The 12,209-nt window shown below is 43.6% G+C and overlaps 1 protein-coding gene across 3 annotated transcripts in view; it reads left to right on the top strand.

The window, feature by feature from the left end:
• Positions 1–12,209, top strand: part of dennd2b (DENN domain containing 2B) — a 521,499-nt gene that overhangs the window by 383,971 nt on the left and 125,319 nt on the right. For all 3 annotated transcript variants that reach the window (XM_041196869.1, XM_041196870.1, XM_041196868.1), the window contains 2 exons: positions 1,389–1,604; positions 10,812–10,908. In XM_041196869.1, coding sequence (XP_041052803.1) covers positions 1,389–1,604; positions 10,812–10,908 — 313 coding nt within the window. The remainder of the gene's footprint in view (positions 1–1,388; positions 1,605–10,811; positions 10,909–12,209) is intronic.

Genomic DNA, 12,209 nt, shown 5'->3' with positions numbered 1-12,209 from the left:
AGAGTTGAAACTGTGCAGTTCTTGAATAATACCCGTTACAGTTATTCCTATAATTTTATGTATTTTGAAAATATAATCGTAGACTGAAAAATTATTGGTATCTGGTTCTTCCGTTACACACCTGTTGCTGTTCGTTACAGCTCAGGTCACTCTAATCTCTTAACATAACTAATTTCTTACCCAGTAAGTGAACTGACTTACATGTTAATTTCTTCGAGAGTAAGCTTAGAACAAACATGTTGGGCAAAATTTTACAGCAGTAGGATTTTACGTTCCCGCTGAAGCCAATGAAGTTTAAATGTCTCGCTGCATTTTACGGCTCCATCTACTCTGAAACAGGGCCGTAAAATCCTGCCAGTTATCTTTTTTGTAGGTGGGGCAGTTCACAAGTGACTGAGGAAGGCATCTCCAAGTACTGAATATTGCGATCCACCGTTTTTGACAGACACTGATAAGGAAGTGTAGGCTTACTCCATAAGGGGTTACTTCTTAACTTTCCTTGTGGACAATTTATTTCCTTGTGCAATGAAGCCTGGATGGAAAGTGGAAAATGTGAAAAAAATGTACTACAAAAGGCAAAAAAGAAAAACAAAACTATAAATCATAGAAAGAATTTTTTATAGTGGACCAGCAGTACATTCATTGCTGCTGGAACTCAATTCTCATAACACATATTCTGAGGCAAAGCCCATGTGTACCCATCACATTTGCCAAGTAAATTGGATGCACATCAAATGCGTACAGTATTACAACTAAGAATGTGGATATTGATCCCCGAGATACAGGACCCACCAGCAGGTTTCAGTAAGTGTCCTGCGCATCTGCATTTGTTTTGTACAGTAACTAAATAAGCTCAAGGTGAACAAATGCCAGGGAAGTCACAAAATCGTATTCTGCTCTGTGATGGGACTGACACCGTTAATAGGCGAATTATGGAAATAACTTAGAGCAGATCAGGCAGAAAGGAATAATCCACAGGTTTACACTCATTACAGCAGATGTCAAGTGCATTATTTATCCCTCAAGAAGCTCAATGTTAAGTTCAGGCTCATTCTTCACTAGCTTCGGTTTTCTTCTCCACTACTTCACCTTGGCTATTTAATGTCTATATCCAAACCAATATGAATTTACTTAGTTTAGATTAGAATGTGCACTCATTCTCAAGTCTGCAATTAATTAGCCTAGAAGTATGCACGGGGGTGGGGGTGGGGGGGCATTTTTGTTGTCCATGCAAAATGTGGTCAGAAGGTTGAAGCAGAAAGTACTGAGTGTTTCAAGAGCATCTGGTTCAAAAGCTAGATAGATCATGAAATGATACATAACTGTTATACACTTTATTCACACTGCACTACTTAACTTTAACCTGGTCAATGACTTATCTTCCAAAGCTGCCTCCGAAACCCAGCAGTCTGTCATTACGTCTGAGTAGTACCATAGACAGGAAGACCCTTAGACTACCACGACTGTCCAAAAGACACAGCCATGATGATGTGTTGCTTCTGTCCCACCTTAGTGTGCCCTCTTCCCCCACCAGCTTCAATGATGACAGCATGAGCACCACCAGTGAGCTGCTGTCTTCACGGCGGTCCAGGAGGATACCAAAGGTAAGAAAAGTCTCATTAGTTCCTTTTTAAATTACTGTGTAGTACTGTATTAGAAAGAAGATTATTTTTTGTTATTGGCATCTCATGTTATATTAGCTGTAAGTACATGTTCATGAATGATCAAAAACATACACATAATTATGGCATCTGAGTGACACCACACACATCATGCTCATTATAACTTTCAATAAAGGAACTTCATTTTGAAAGATCCTATCCAAGAGCTGTGAATAACCAGCTTTTCAATGTAGTTAAAGCTGAAGCATTTTCCATTGTTAAAACTGGAAATGGGCATGTTCCAAAGTTGCTGGGCAGGTTTTAAGATTGGTAAAGTGAGTGCTTCCAGAACATTTTGGTGGTTGAACAAAAAGGTGGAACATTGTGGTCAGCACTTTCACTTATTTAATCATACATTTGATCTTGTTGTTCTGTTGCTGTGGGAGGTGGAGTATTAGCTGCAAGTTTAAAAGAGAGCAAACATGACCTCCATCTGAACTCTGTATTCTTGCTGCAGGGAGAAATGACAGAATGGCTCTACAATTGTTGCTCTTGGAATTGATAATCATCAGTGTCATATTTTCAGATACTTGATTACTTTATTTCATTGTGGAGTGACTTGGGAACAAGTTTTGTAAAAGTGCAGTGTTTTAAACAAAGAAATGAACTTGCACAGGCTCAAAAAGCCACAGGCTTCAGAGAGGGATGGGGGATGGACAATGGTGGGAAGAAAACAGGGCAGATTGGATGCATTAATGAGCCAACACTCTGCTCATCATTGTCTACAAACAACTGGGACATTACCAAAATGGGTATTCTGATGACCTAACACAAGAACCACACCTCTTCTGGTGGAATTATGATGGTGTGACTTACATGCCTGTTTTCCGGCCTCCAAGGCATTTCTAAGGAGGCAGGACAGGAGAGGGGAGGGCAGAGTGATGACAGCTATCTGCAAACTGCGTGTAGCTTGTTAACATGAGTAAAAGGTCTATTAAAGCCTATGATCAGAGGCCGAATGAAAAATTCCAGTTGACCTGTGGACCTCCTACAGTATCCAGAGCCTGGCAAAAGCCTGGGGGAGTGGTCTCCCAGTGGTGGATTGAGGGCAGGATTAATTTGAAGCTCCTGCCATATCTACATGGCCACAGGTGTGAAGGCCGGATGCCCTGTTGCAGGATTTTCTCTCTACAATGGTGGCTCTGTAGCTGTTGCCACTTCTTTTTTACAAGTTTGTAAAACATGCTGAGAGGTGGCCTCAATAAAAGGGGGATGGCTCGATCTCGAGGTTCCCTCTCTCTCCCTTATCTGCATTGGCAGCTCCTTCAATGCCAGAGTGTCTCCTACTGGCTCTCCAGTTCTGGAGCCCGTTCTCCATCCTCAATTAGATAGTGAGCATGTCCACCAGCAATTAATTAGCCATTCCTTTGAAAATTATGTCAAGTGACTATTTCCAACTTGGTATCATGCCAAGACCCATTTGATTTCTGCAACGGTGACATGACCCCAAAACAAAGATCCAGCTCAATGTTTCACTTTTCAGGTCAATGACCTTTCATCAGAACTGGGAAAAACGAGGTTTAATAGGTTTTAAGCAAGTGAAAAGGGGGAGGGTGGGAAAAGATCAAAAGTGAAGGTTTGTGATGGGGTGGATGACAGGAGATATTAAGGGTACAATTTTTAGGCCCCAATGAGGGTGGGTACAGAAGCGGGGGGTGCAGAACTCCATTCTGGCTCTGAGCCATTTTCCCAGAGGCAGAATTGGGGTGAGTGAGTGGGGGATAGTGCCAACCTCCTGCAAGCGGTGGGTAACTGATTCAGCTAATTAAGGGCCTATTTTAGGAGGCAAACTGGAATTTTCCCACTGACCTCCAGATTCCCACGGTGTCAGAGAACAAGGCAGGGTGGAGCGGCAGACCAACACTCCATCCTGCCTATTTAGGCACCCTCCCTGCCTACCTGGTTTCAGCTCCAGCCACAGACGTCCCTCCACAACAGTCCACTGGCTGCATTGGGCTTTCTTTTAACTTTAAAGTTAAAAAATATTGGTTGGAGCACTTCAGCATGTTGGCCCATTTTCACACCCTTTGGCCCTGCACCACCAACTCTTTTCTCATTTAATCTCCTTTGTCTTTCACCCTATCATAGACTTTCCCTTTTATTCTCCCCCCCCACCCCCAGCCCTCCCGGAACCCTTTCAAGTGCTTAAAACCTATGATGTTTCAAACTTTTCCCAGTTCTGATGAAAGTTTATTGACCTGAAGTGTTAACTCTTCACAGACGCTGCCTGGCCTGCTGAGTGTTTCCAGTATTTACTGTTTTTATCTGAGATTTCCAGCAGCTGCAGTATTTTCCTTTTGCAGTTGGCTAATGTTTGGAAAGGAAGGCATTCTATTACATAGCCTGGAGTTATCTGGGTGGAAACATTTTTTAAATCTTAAAGAGGAATGTGCTCTTCCATCTCTCCTACATGCTCTGGAAGCTCTACTTTTGCATCCCATAGTAGCAGTTTCAAGAGTTTGACAAATATATTACAAGATTCCTCTAGTCAGGAAGAAAGCCAAATATATATGTGAGACTGCTCCAAGTGCCCAGGAAAGAAGATAGTCTGAGTCTCCCAAAGTTATAGCATGACAATGGAGCATCCCAATTCCAGGGAATTATTGCCTGGAGCAAGATCTTGCCCAAACCTGCAACATGGAGGTAAGTGCCCTCTTGCCAACGCCATTACAAATTTGTCTCTTCACAAGACTCTGGAAATTATCAGCAAGTGCCTGGAAGTATCTGATGGCCCTGGTAATCTGGAGGGAGATCAGTGCCACAATCAAAGTGCTACAGATCTTGCTACAACATCAGTGGCTGCTCTGAGGATCTCCATAGCAGTGGTTTCAATGGAAGACAAGATGAGGTTTGGTATCAAATCAAGTCCTGAGAAAGCATGTCAACCTTGTCCATAAAGAACTCAATTCTTTTTTGAAGATGAACAAAAATATAAAGACATGGTGTTAGCCAGTTTGCTAAACCAAAGAGTTGATATTAGTTTCAAGGCTGTAAATTTTTTACAGCCAAATGTAGCTTTCCCCTTATTCCTGACCATAATAGGTATGGTTGTTTTATGGGGCTGATAAGCAGCAGGACTTTGCTGGCTTCGGGGCATTCCAAATCCTGTCTCCACCCACCATCCTCACCCCGGTCCAGCATCAACAAAATGCAACTACCAAGATCTCTCAGGCCACAAGAATTTCTAAACTCTTAATGTTACACCCTAAATATTAACCAAAAACACTCCCAATAGATCGAAGGACTACCAATACACCGATTCGGGGAGGCTTTCTAATCAGTCCAAAGTAGGCACAATATCAGTGGTGGGACCACGAGGCCCATGCAAGGCCTGAACTATTTACTGGTGAGCCACAGATGAGCCAGATGGGTACTCCGCTGCAGCTATCTGACACAGTGCATTGGAAAATGGAGCTGCTTCTAGACAGATCTGGTTAACAGAATCTCATTGGGAAAGGGAATGGTTAGGTGGGGTGGTGGAAGGTGGGGAAATGAGCTGGCAGTCTGGGCTAAATGCTCCCCTTGGCTCTGCAAAGTATTGGTAAGCCACCTTTTTGAACTGCTGCAGTTCATTTAGTGTCAGTACTCCCACAGTGCTGTTAGAAAGAGAGTTCCAGTTCCATTTTTGCTCCAATGATAGTGAAGGAATGGGATATGGTTCCAAGTCAGGATGGTGTGTGGCTCGGGGGGGAACTTGCTGGTGGCAGTGTTCACATGATTCTGCGGTCCTTGTTCTTCCAGGTGGTGGAGGTTGCTGGTTTGGAAGGTGCTGTCAAAGGAGCCTTGATGAGTTGCTGCAGTGCATTTTGTAGATGGTACACACTGCTGCTGCTGTTCACTGGTAGTACAGGGAGGGAATATTTAAGGTGGTGAAAGGATGCTGATCAAGCAGGCTGCTTTGTCCTGGTTGGTGTTGAATTTATTGGGTGTTGTTGGAGCTGTACTCGTCCAGGCAAGTGGAGAGTATTCCATTATACTCCTGATTTGTACCTTATAGATGGTGAATTGGCTTTGGGGAGTAAGGAGGTGAGTTACGTTCTACAATTCTCAACCATTGACCTGCTCTTGTAGCCACAGTATTTATTTGGCTGGTTTAATTAAGATTCTGGTCAATGTTAACCCCCAGGATGTTGATAATGGGGGATTCATCGATAGTAATGCCATGGGTTATCAAGGGAGATGATTAGATTCTCTCTTTTTGGTGATAGTCATTGCCTGGCACACATGTGACACAAATGTTAATTGGCACTTGTCAGACTAAGCTTTAAAGTTGCCCAGATCTTACTGCGCATAGGCACGGACTGCTTCAGTATTTGAGGAGTCACAAAAGGTACAATGATCAGCGAGCATCCCGACCTCTGACCGTATGATGGAAGGAAGGTCATTGATGAAGCAGCTGAAGATGGTTGGGCCTAGGACGCTATTCTGAGGAACTCCTGAAGTGATGATCTGGGGCTGAGATGATTGGTCTCCAACAACCACAGCCATCTTCCTTATTGCTGGTTATGACTCAACTGGTGGAGAATTTTCTCCCTGATTCCCATTGACTTCAATTTTGCTAGATCTCCTTGATGCCATACTTGGTAAAATGCTGCCTTGATGTCAAGGGGAGTCTCTCCCATCTTACGTCTGGAATTTAGCCCTTTTCTCCACATTTGTACATTTGCTGGAATGAGGTCTGGAGCCGAGTGGCCCAAATAGAACCCAAACTGAGCGTTGGTGAGCATGTTATTGCTAAATAAGTGTCCCTCAATAGCACTATCAGTGACTCCTTCCATCAGAGTAGACTGATGGGGCAGTAATTTGCTGGATTGGATATGTCATATTTTTTGTGGACAGGACATACCAGAGCAATTTTCCACTTTGTCAGGAAGATGCCAGTACAGCTTGGCTAGTGGCACAGGATGTTGCCAGGGTTCAGCATCTTTGCTGTATTCAGCACCTTCAGCTGTTTCTTGCTATTATGTGGAGTGAATCAAATTGGCTGGAGACTGGCAGCTGTGATGCTGTGGAGCTCAGGAGGTGCCAAGTTGGATCACTCATTTGGCACTTCTGGCTGAAATTGTTTGCAAATATTTCAGCCTTGTATTTTGCTCTGACATGATGGGCTCCCCCATCATTGAGGATGGGGATATTTGTGACGTCTCCTACTCCAGTTAGTTGATTAATTGTCCTCCACTACAAGCGAATGTGGCAGGACTGCAGAGCTTAGATGTGATCCATTGGTTTTGGATTTGCCCTATCTGTTGTATGCTGTTTCCGCAATTTCGCATGTAGTCCTGTATTGCAGCTTCAACAGGTTGGCACCTCATTTTTAGGTATGCCTGGTGCTGCTCCTGGCATGCCCTCCTGCAGTCCTCATTGAACCAGAGCTGGTCCTTTGGCCTGATGCAATGGTAGAGTGAGGGATATTCCCAGTCATGAGGTTATGGATTGTGGTTGAATACAATTCTGCTGCTGCTGATGGATGCCCCTGTTTTGGGCTGCCAGATTTGTTCTGAATCTATCCAATTTAATATGGCAGTAGTGCTACACAACACAATGGAGGGTGTCCTCAGTACAAAGATGGGACTTCATATTTTCAAGGACTGTACGGTGGCAAATCCAACATTACTGTCATGGACAGGTGCATCTGTGAAAGATAGATTTATGATGGCTAGGTCAAATAGGTTTTTTCCACTTGTTGGTTCTCTCACCACCTGCCACAGACAGATAAGTTCTTCAGAACTCGGCCAGTTCAGTTGGGTAACAGTACTACCGAGCCACTCTTGATGATAGACATTGAAGTCCTCCACCCAGAATACATTCTGTGCCCTTGGCACCCTCAATGCTTCTTTGAAGTTGTATTCAACATGGAGGGGTACTGATTCATCAGCTGAGGGAGGTGTCAATCAGCAGCAGGTTTCTTTGCCATGCTGGTGGGTCAAGACATACCAAGAGATGGTAACAGAGGAGTCTGGGACATTGGCTATAAGGTATGATTTGGTGAATATGACTAGTCTGTGGGACAGCTCTCCTAATTTTGGCACATGTCCTCAGATTTTAGTAAGGAGGACCTTGTTGGATTTACAGGACTGGGTGTGCCTTTGTATTTCTCAGTGCCTAGGTTGATGCCAGGTGGTCCATTCAGGTTTATTCTTATTAAACTTTTCAGTAGGGATTTTATACAATTTAGTGGCTTGTTAGGCCATTTCAGAGATAAGAGTCAATCACATTACTGTGGGTCTGGAGTCACATGTAGGCCAGACCAGGTAACGACAACAGATTCTCTTCCCCGAAGATGTTTTTTTAAATTTGTCCACAGGTCAGCATTTATTGCCCATCCCTAATTGTCCTTCAGAAGGTGGTGGTGAGCTGCCTTCTTGAACCATTGCAATCCTTGTGTTGGAGCTACACCTGCTATGCTGTTAGGGAGGGAGTGCCAGGATTTTGACCCAGCAACAGTGAAGGAACGGCGATACATTTTCAAGTTAGGATGGTGTATGGCTTGGAAGGGAGCCTGCAGATGTGGTGTTCCCGTGCACTTGCTGCCCTTGTCCTTCTACTTGATATAGGTTGTGGATTTGGAAGGTGCTGTTGAAGGAGCCTTGGTGAGTTGCTGTAATGCATCTTGTAGATGTACACACTGCTGCCGCTGTGCGTCAGTGGCGGAGGGAGTGGATGTTGAAAGTGGTGGATGAGGTGCTAATCAAGTAGGCTGTTGCGCCTTGGATGGTGTCAATCTTCTTGATTGTTGTTGGAACTGCACTCATTCAGGAAAGTGGAGAGGATTCCATCACACTCCTGACTTGTGCCCTGTTGATAGTGGACAGACTTTGGGGTGCCCCCTGGTTATCCAGGAGCATACAAGCCAAGATAAAGCAGAAAAAGAAAGCTTATATTAGTCACAAAGGACTTAACACTGTAGAAAGCCTGGAGGAGTATCAAAATTACATGGTGGAGTAAAAATGGAAATTAGGAAAGCAAAGAGAGGATACAAAAAATAATGGCAGGTAAAATCAAAGAAAATCCTAAGATGTTTTACCGGTACATTAAGAGCAAGAGAATAACTAAGGAAAAGGTAGGGCCTATCAGAGATGTACATAATAACTTGTGGGTCGATGCAGAAGATACGAGCTAGTTTTTCAATGGGTACTTTGTCTCTGTCTTCACTAAGGAAAGGGATGGTGCAGACATTCTAGTTGAAGAGGAGGAGTGTGAAATGTTAGATACAATAAACATAATGAGAGAGGAATTACTGGAGGGACTGACATCCTTGAAGGTAGATAAATCACCAGGACCATATCCCAGGCTTTTGAAGGAAGCCAGGGAGGAAATAGCGGATGTTCTGAGGATCATTTTCCAATCTTCACTAGATACAGGCGAGGTCCCAGAGGATTGGAGGTCTGCAAACATTGTACCATTATTTAAAAAGGGTACGAGGGATTGGCCAGAAAATTATAGGCCGGTCAGTCTGACTTCGGTGGTGGGCAAATTATTGGAAAAAATTCTGAGGAACAGGATAAACTATCACTTAGAAAGGCACGGATTGATCAGGGACAGTCAGCATGGTCTTGTTAGGGGAAGAACGTGTCTTACTAACTTAATAGAATTTTTTGAGCAAGTAACAAGGAGGATTGGTGAGGGTAGTGCAGTGGATGTTGTCTACATGAATTTCAGTAAGACATTTGACAAGATCCCACATGGCAGACTAGTCAGGAAAGTGAGATCTCGTGGGATACAGGGGAAGGTGGCAAGTTGGATCCAAAATTGGCTCAGTAACAGGAATCAAAGGATAATGGTCGATGGATGTTTTTGTGAAAAGAAAACGGTTTCCAGTGGTGTTCCACAGCGCTCAGTGTTGGAGCCCTTGCTGTTTGTTGAATATATTAATGATTTAGACTTAAATGTGGGAGGCATGATTGGAAAATTTGCAGGTGGCACAAAAATTGGCCGTGTAGTTGATAGTGAAGAGGATAGCTATCGACTCCAGAATAATATCAGTGGTTTGGTTGAGTGGGCAGAGAAGTGGCAATGGAATTCAATCCAGAAAAGTGTGAGGTAATACATTTGGGGACAGTAAACAAAGCAAGGGAATACTCAATAAACAGGAGGATATTGAGAGGGGCTGGGGAAGTAAGAGACCTTGGAGTGCATGTCCAGAGGTCCCTGAATGTAGCAGGACAGGTGGATAAGGTGGTAAAGAAAGTATATGGGATGCTTTCCTTTATTGAGCGAGGTATTGAATACAAAAGCAGGGATGTAAAGATGGAACTATATAAACTTTGGTTAGGCCATAGCTGGAATTTTGTGTACAGTTCTGGTCGCCACATTTGAAAAGACATAATTGCTCTGGAGTGAGTGCAGAGGAGATTTACAAGAATGTTGCCAGTGCTTGAAACTTGCAGCTATGAGGAGAGATCAGAAAGGCTAGGCTTATTTTCCTTAGAAAAGAGGAGGCTGAGGGGTAATCTCATTAAAGTGTACAAAATTATGGGGGGTCTAGATAGCATGGACAGGAAAGGCTTATTCCCCCTAGCTGATGGGTCAATTACCAGGGGGTATAGATTTAAGGTGATTGGTAGAAGGATTAGAGGGGACATGAGGAAAAGCTTTTTCACCCAGAGGGTGGTGGGCATCTGGAATTCACTGCCTAAGTTGGTGGCTGAGGTTGAAATGGCAACTCATTTAAAAGTTACCTGGATCTGCATCTGAAGTGCTGTAACCTGCAAGGCTATGGACTAGGTACTGGAGAGTGGGATTAAAATGAGTAGCTAGTTTCTTTTTTCCCTTTTTGACTGCATGGCCACGATGGGCTGAATGGCCTCTTTCTGCAGTGTAACTTTTCTGTGGTTCTATGTGAGTTACTCATCACAAAATTCCCAGCCTCTGACCTACTGTTGTATTTACATGCCTAATCCAATTCACTTTCTGGTTTCACATTAGTAAAGCAGATGGGTTTTTGGGACAATCAGGTAGCAATCAGACAATCATTGTTATGTTGACTGGGATGAGCCTTTTATTCCTGATTTATTTAATCAATTGAATTTAAACTCCACCAAATGCCATGTGTGAATGAGAGGTAATTCTTAATAATGAAATGGCTGACCCTGAACAGAAGTTAACTTGAATGTAACAATTAAATGTTTTTGTATCTTCTTTAACTTGTAGCTTGTCCAGAAAATTAATGGCATCTATAGTGCAAAGAGAGGGAAGAAAAGGCTGAAGAAGCTGTCACTGTCAAATTTTGAGAATGCATCTCTACGAGGTAAGGGGATGGACAGTTTGATGGACAGCTTGTGGGTGTTAATCCAGACCAAAAAACTTTATTCAAAACACTTACCTTGGCTCCTCCAATAAAAATAGAAAGACATGAATGCACAATAGTAAAACTTGGAGTAAAGCTTGGAGTACATAACTTGAGTATTGCAGAAAAACGACACATGGGGCAGGATTTTCGGCCAGCGGGCTTGGGAGCGGCCAGGGAACGGTGTGCCACCTGTGATCGGCCCCCGACAGGGATTTCACGCTGGCTGGCCAATTAGCAGCCAGCCAGCGTGAAAATCGTGCTGAAAGGCTCAGCACTGCCAGGGTGGGGGAGGGAGGAGGGCGAGCACTGAAGTCTGCACAGGCGGCAGAGGGAGCGCGCACAGAAAGGTCCCTGAAGACAAAGAGCTGCCTCAGGGAGCTGAAGAATTTTAAAATCAAAAATAAAGATTTTGAAAATCTGAAAACAATGTCCCCGCATAGGACTGACTCACGTGAACTTAAACATAACAAACATTATGTTAAAACATTTTTTGTTAGTTAATGTCAGAAACCTTATCCCGCCCGTGGATGAGGTTTCCTCAAAAATGCAAAGGCCGCCTGGCCGATTTGCCCACCCGCCAACTGTAAGGTTGGACGGGCAGCAAAAAATCTTTCTCCATTAATGACCTTAATGAGCCTCTTAATTGTCAGCAGATACACTGCCGACTCACGGACATGCCCGACGACCGAAATATTGTGCAAGTGCACGATGATGTCGGGACGCTTGCCTGACGTCATCACGCACTATTTTACGCTCGATTGGGTTGGATGCGCGCCCACCCAGGGAACGTAAAATTCTGCCCACGTTGTCAAAGCTTTTTATTTCGCACTCATGAGGAAGACCCTGTGTAAAGAACATGTACACATTTTGTGCCTTTTTCAACTAAACAAAGTAGGTGACAGCCATCCTCTGGTTCATTCCCCAGAGCAATGCCTTGACCAATCAGAGTCAACCTGCCCGGTTTGAATTTGAACATAGCTTGGAAATTAACTGTTAGCCATCAGTTAACTGGTTCATTCTCCAAGGCAATGCCTCTACCAATCAAAGTCGACTTGCTAACCAATCAGCACTCCCTTCTCATGCAGTATAAATTGTTGTTCCTTTTACATTTTGCATTCTTGCGAATTGTCCCGATGAGTGCAAGACAAAAAGCTTCAACAACATGTGTCTTTTTTCAGCAACAGTAAAACAGTTAAATCATTCACTTTTGGCACCAGGACCATAAGCAATGTTTTTAATGATGATAAAAACAAATACTG

This window comes from Carcharodon carcharias, chromosome 10, assembly GCF_017639515.1.
Source record: "Carcharodon carcharias isolate sCarCar2 chromosome 10, sCarCar2.pri, whole genome shotgun sequence".
NCBI lineage: Eukaryota > Metazoa > Chordata > Chondrichthyes > Lamniformes > Lamnidae > Carcharodon > Carcharodon carcharias.
Note: the sequence above shows the minus strand (reverse complement) of the source record. Positions and strands in the feature narration are given on the sequence as shown.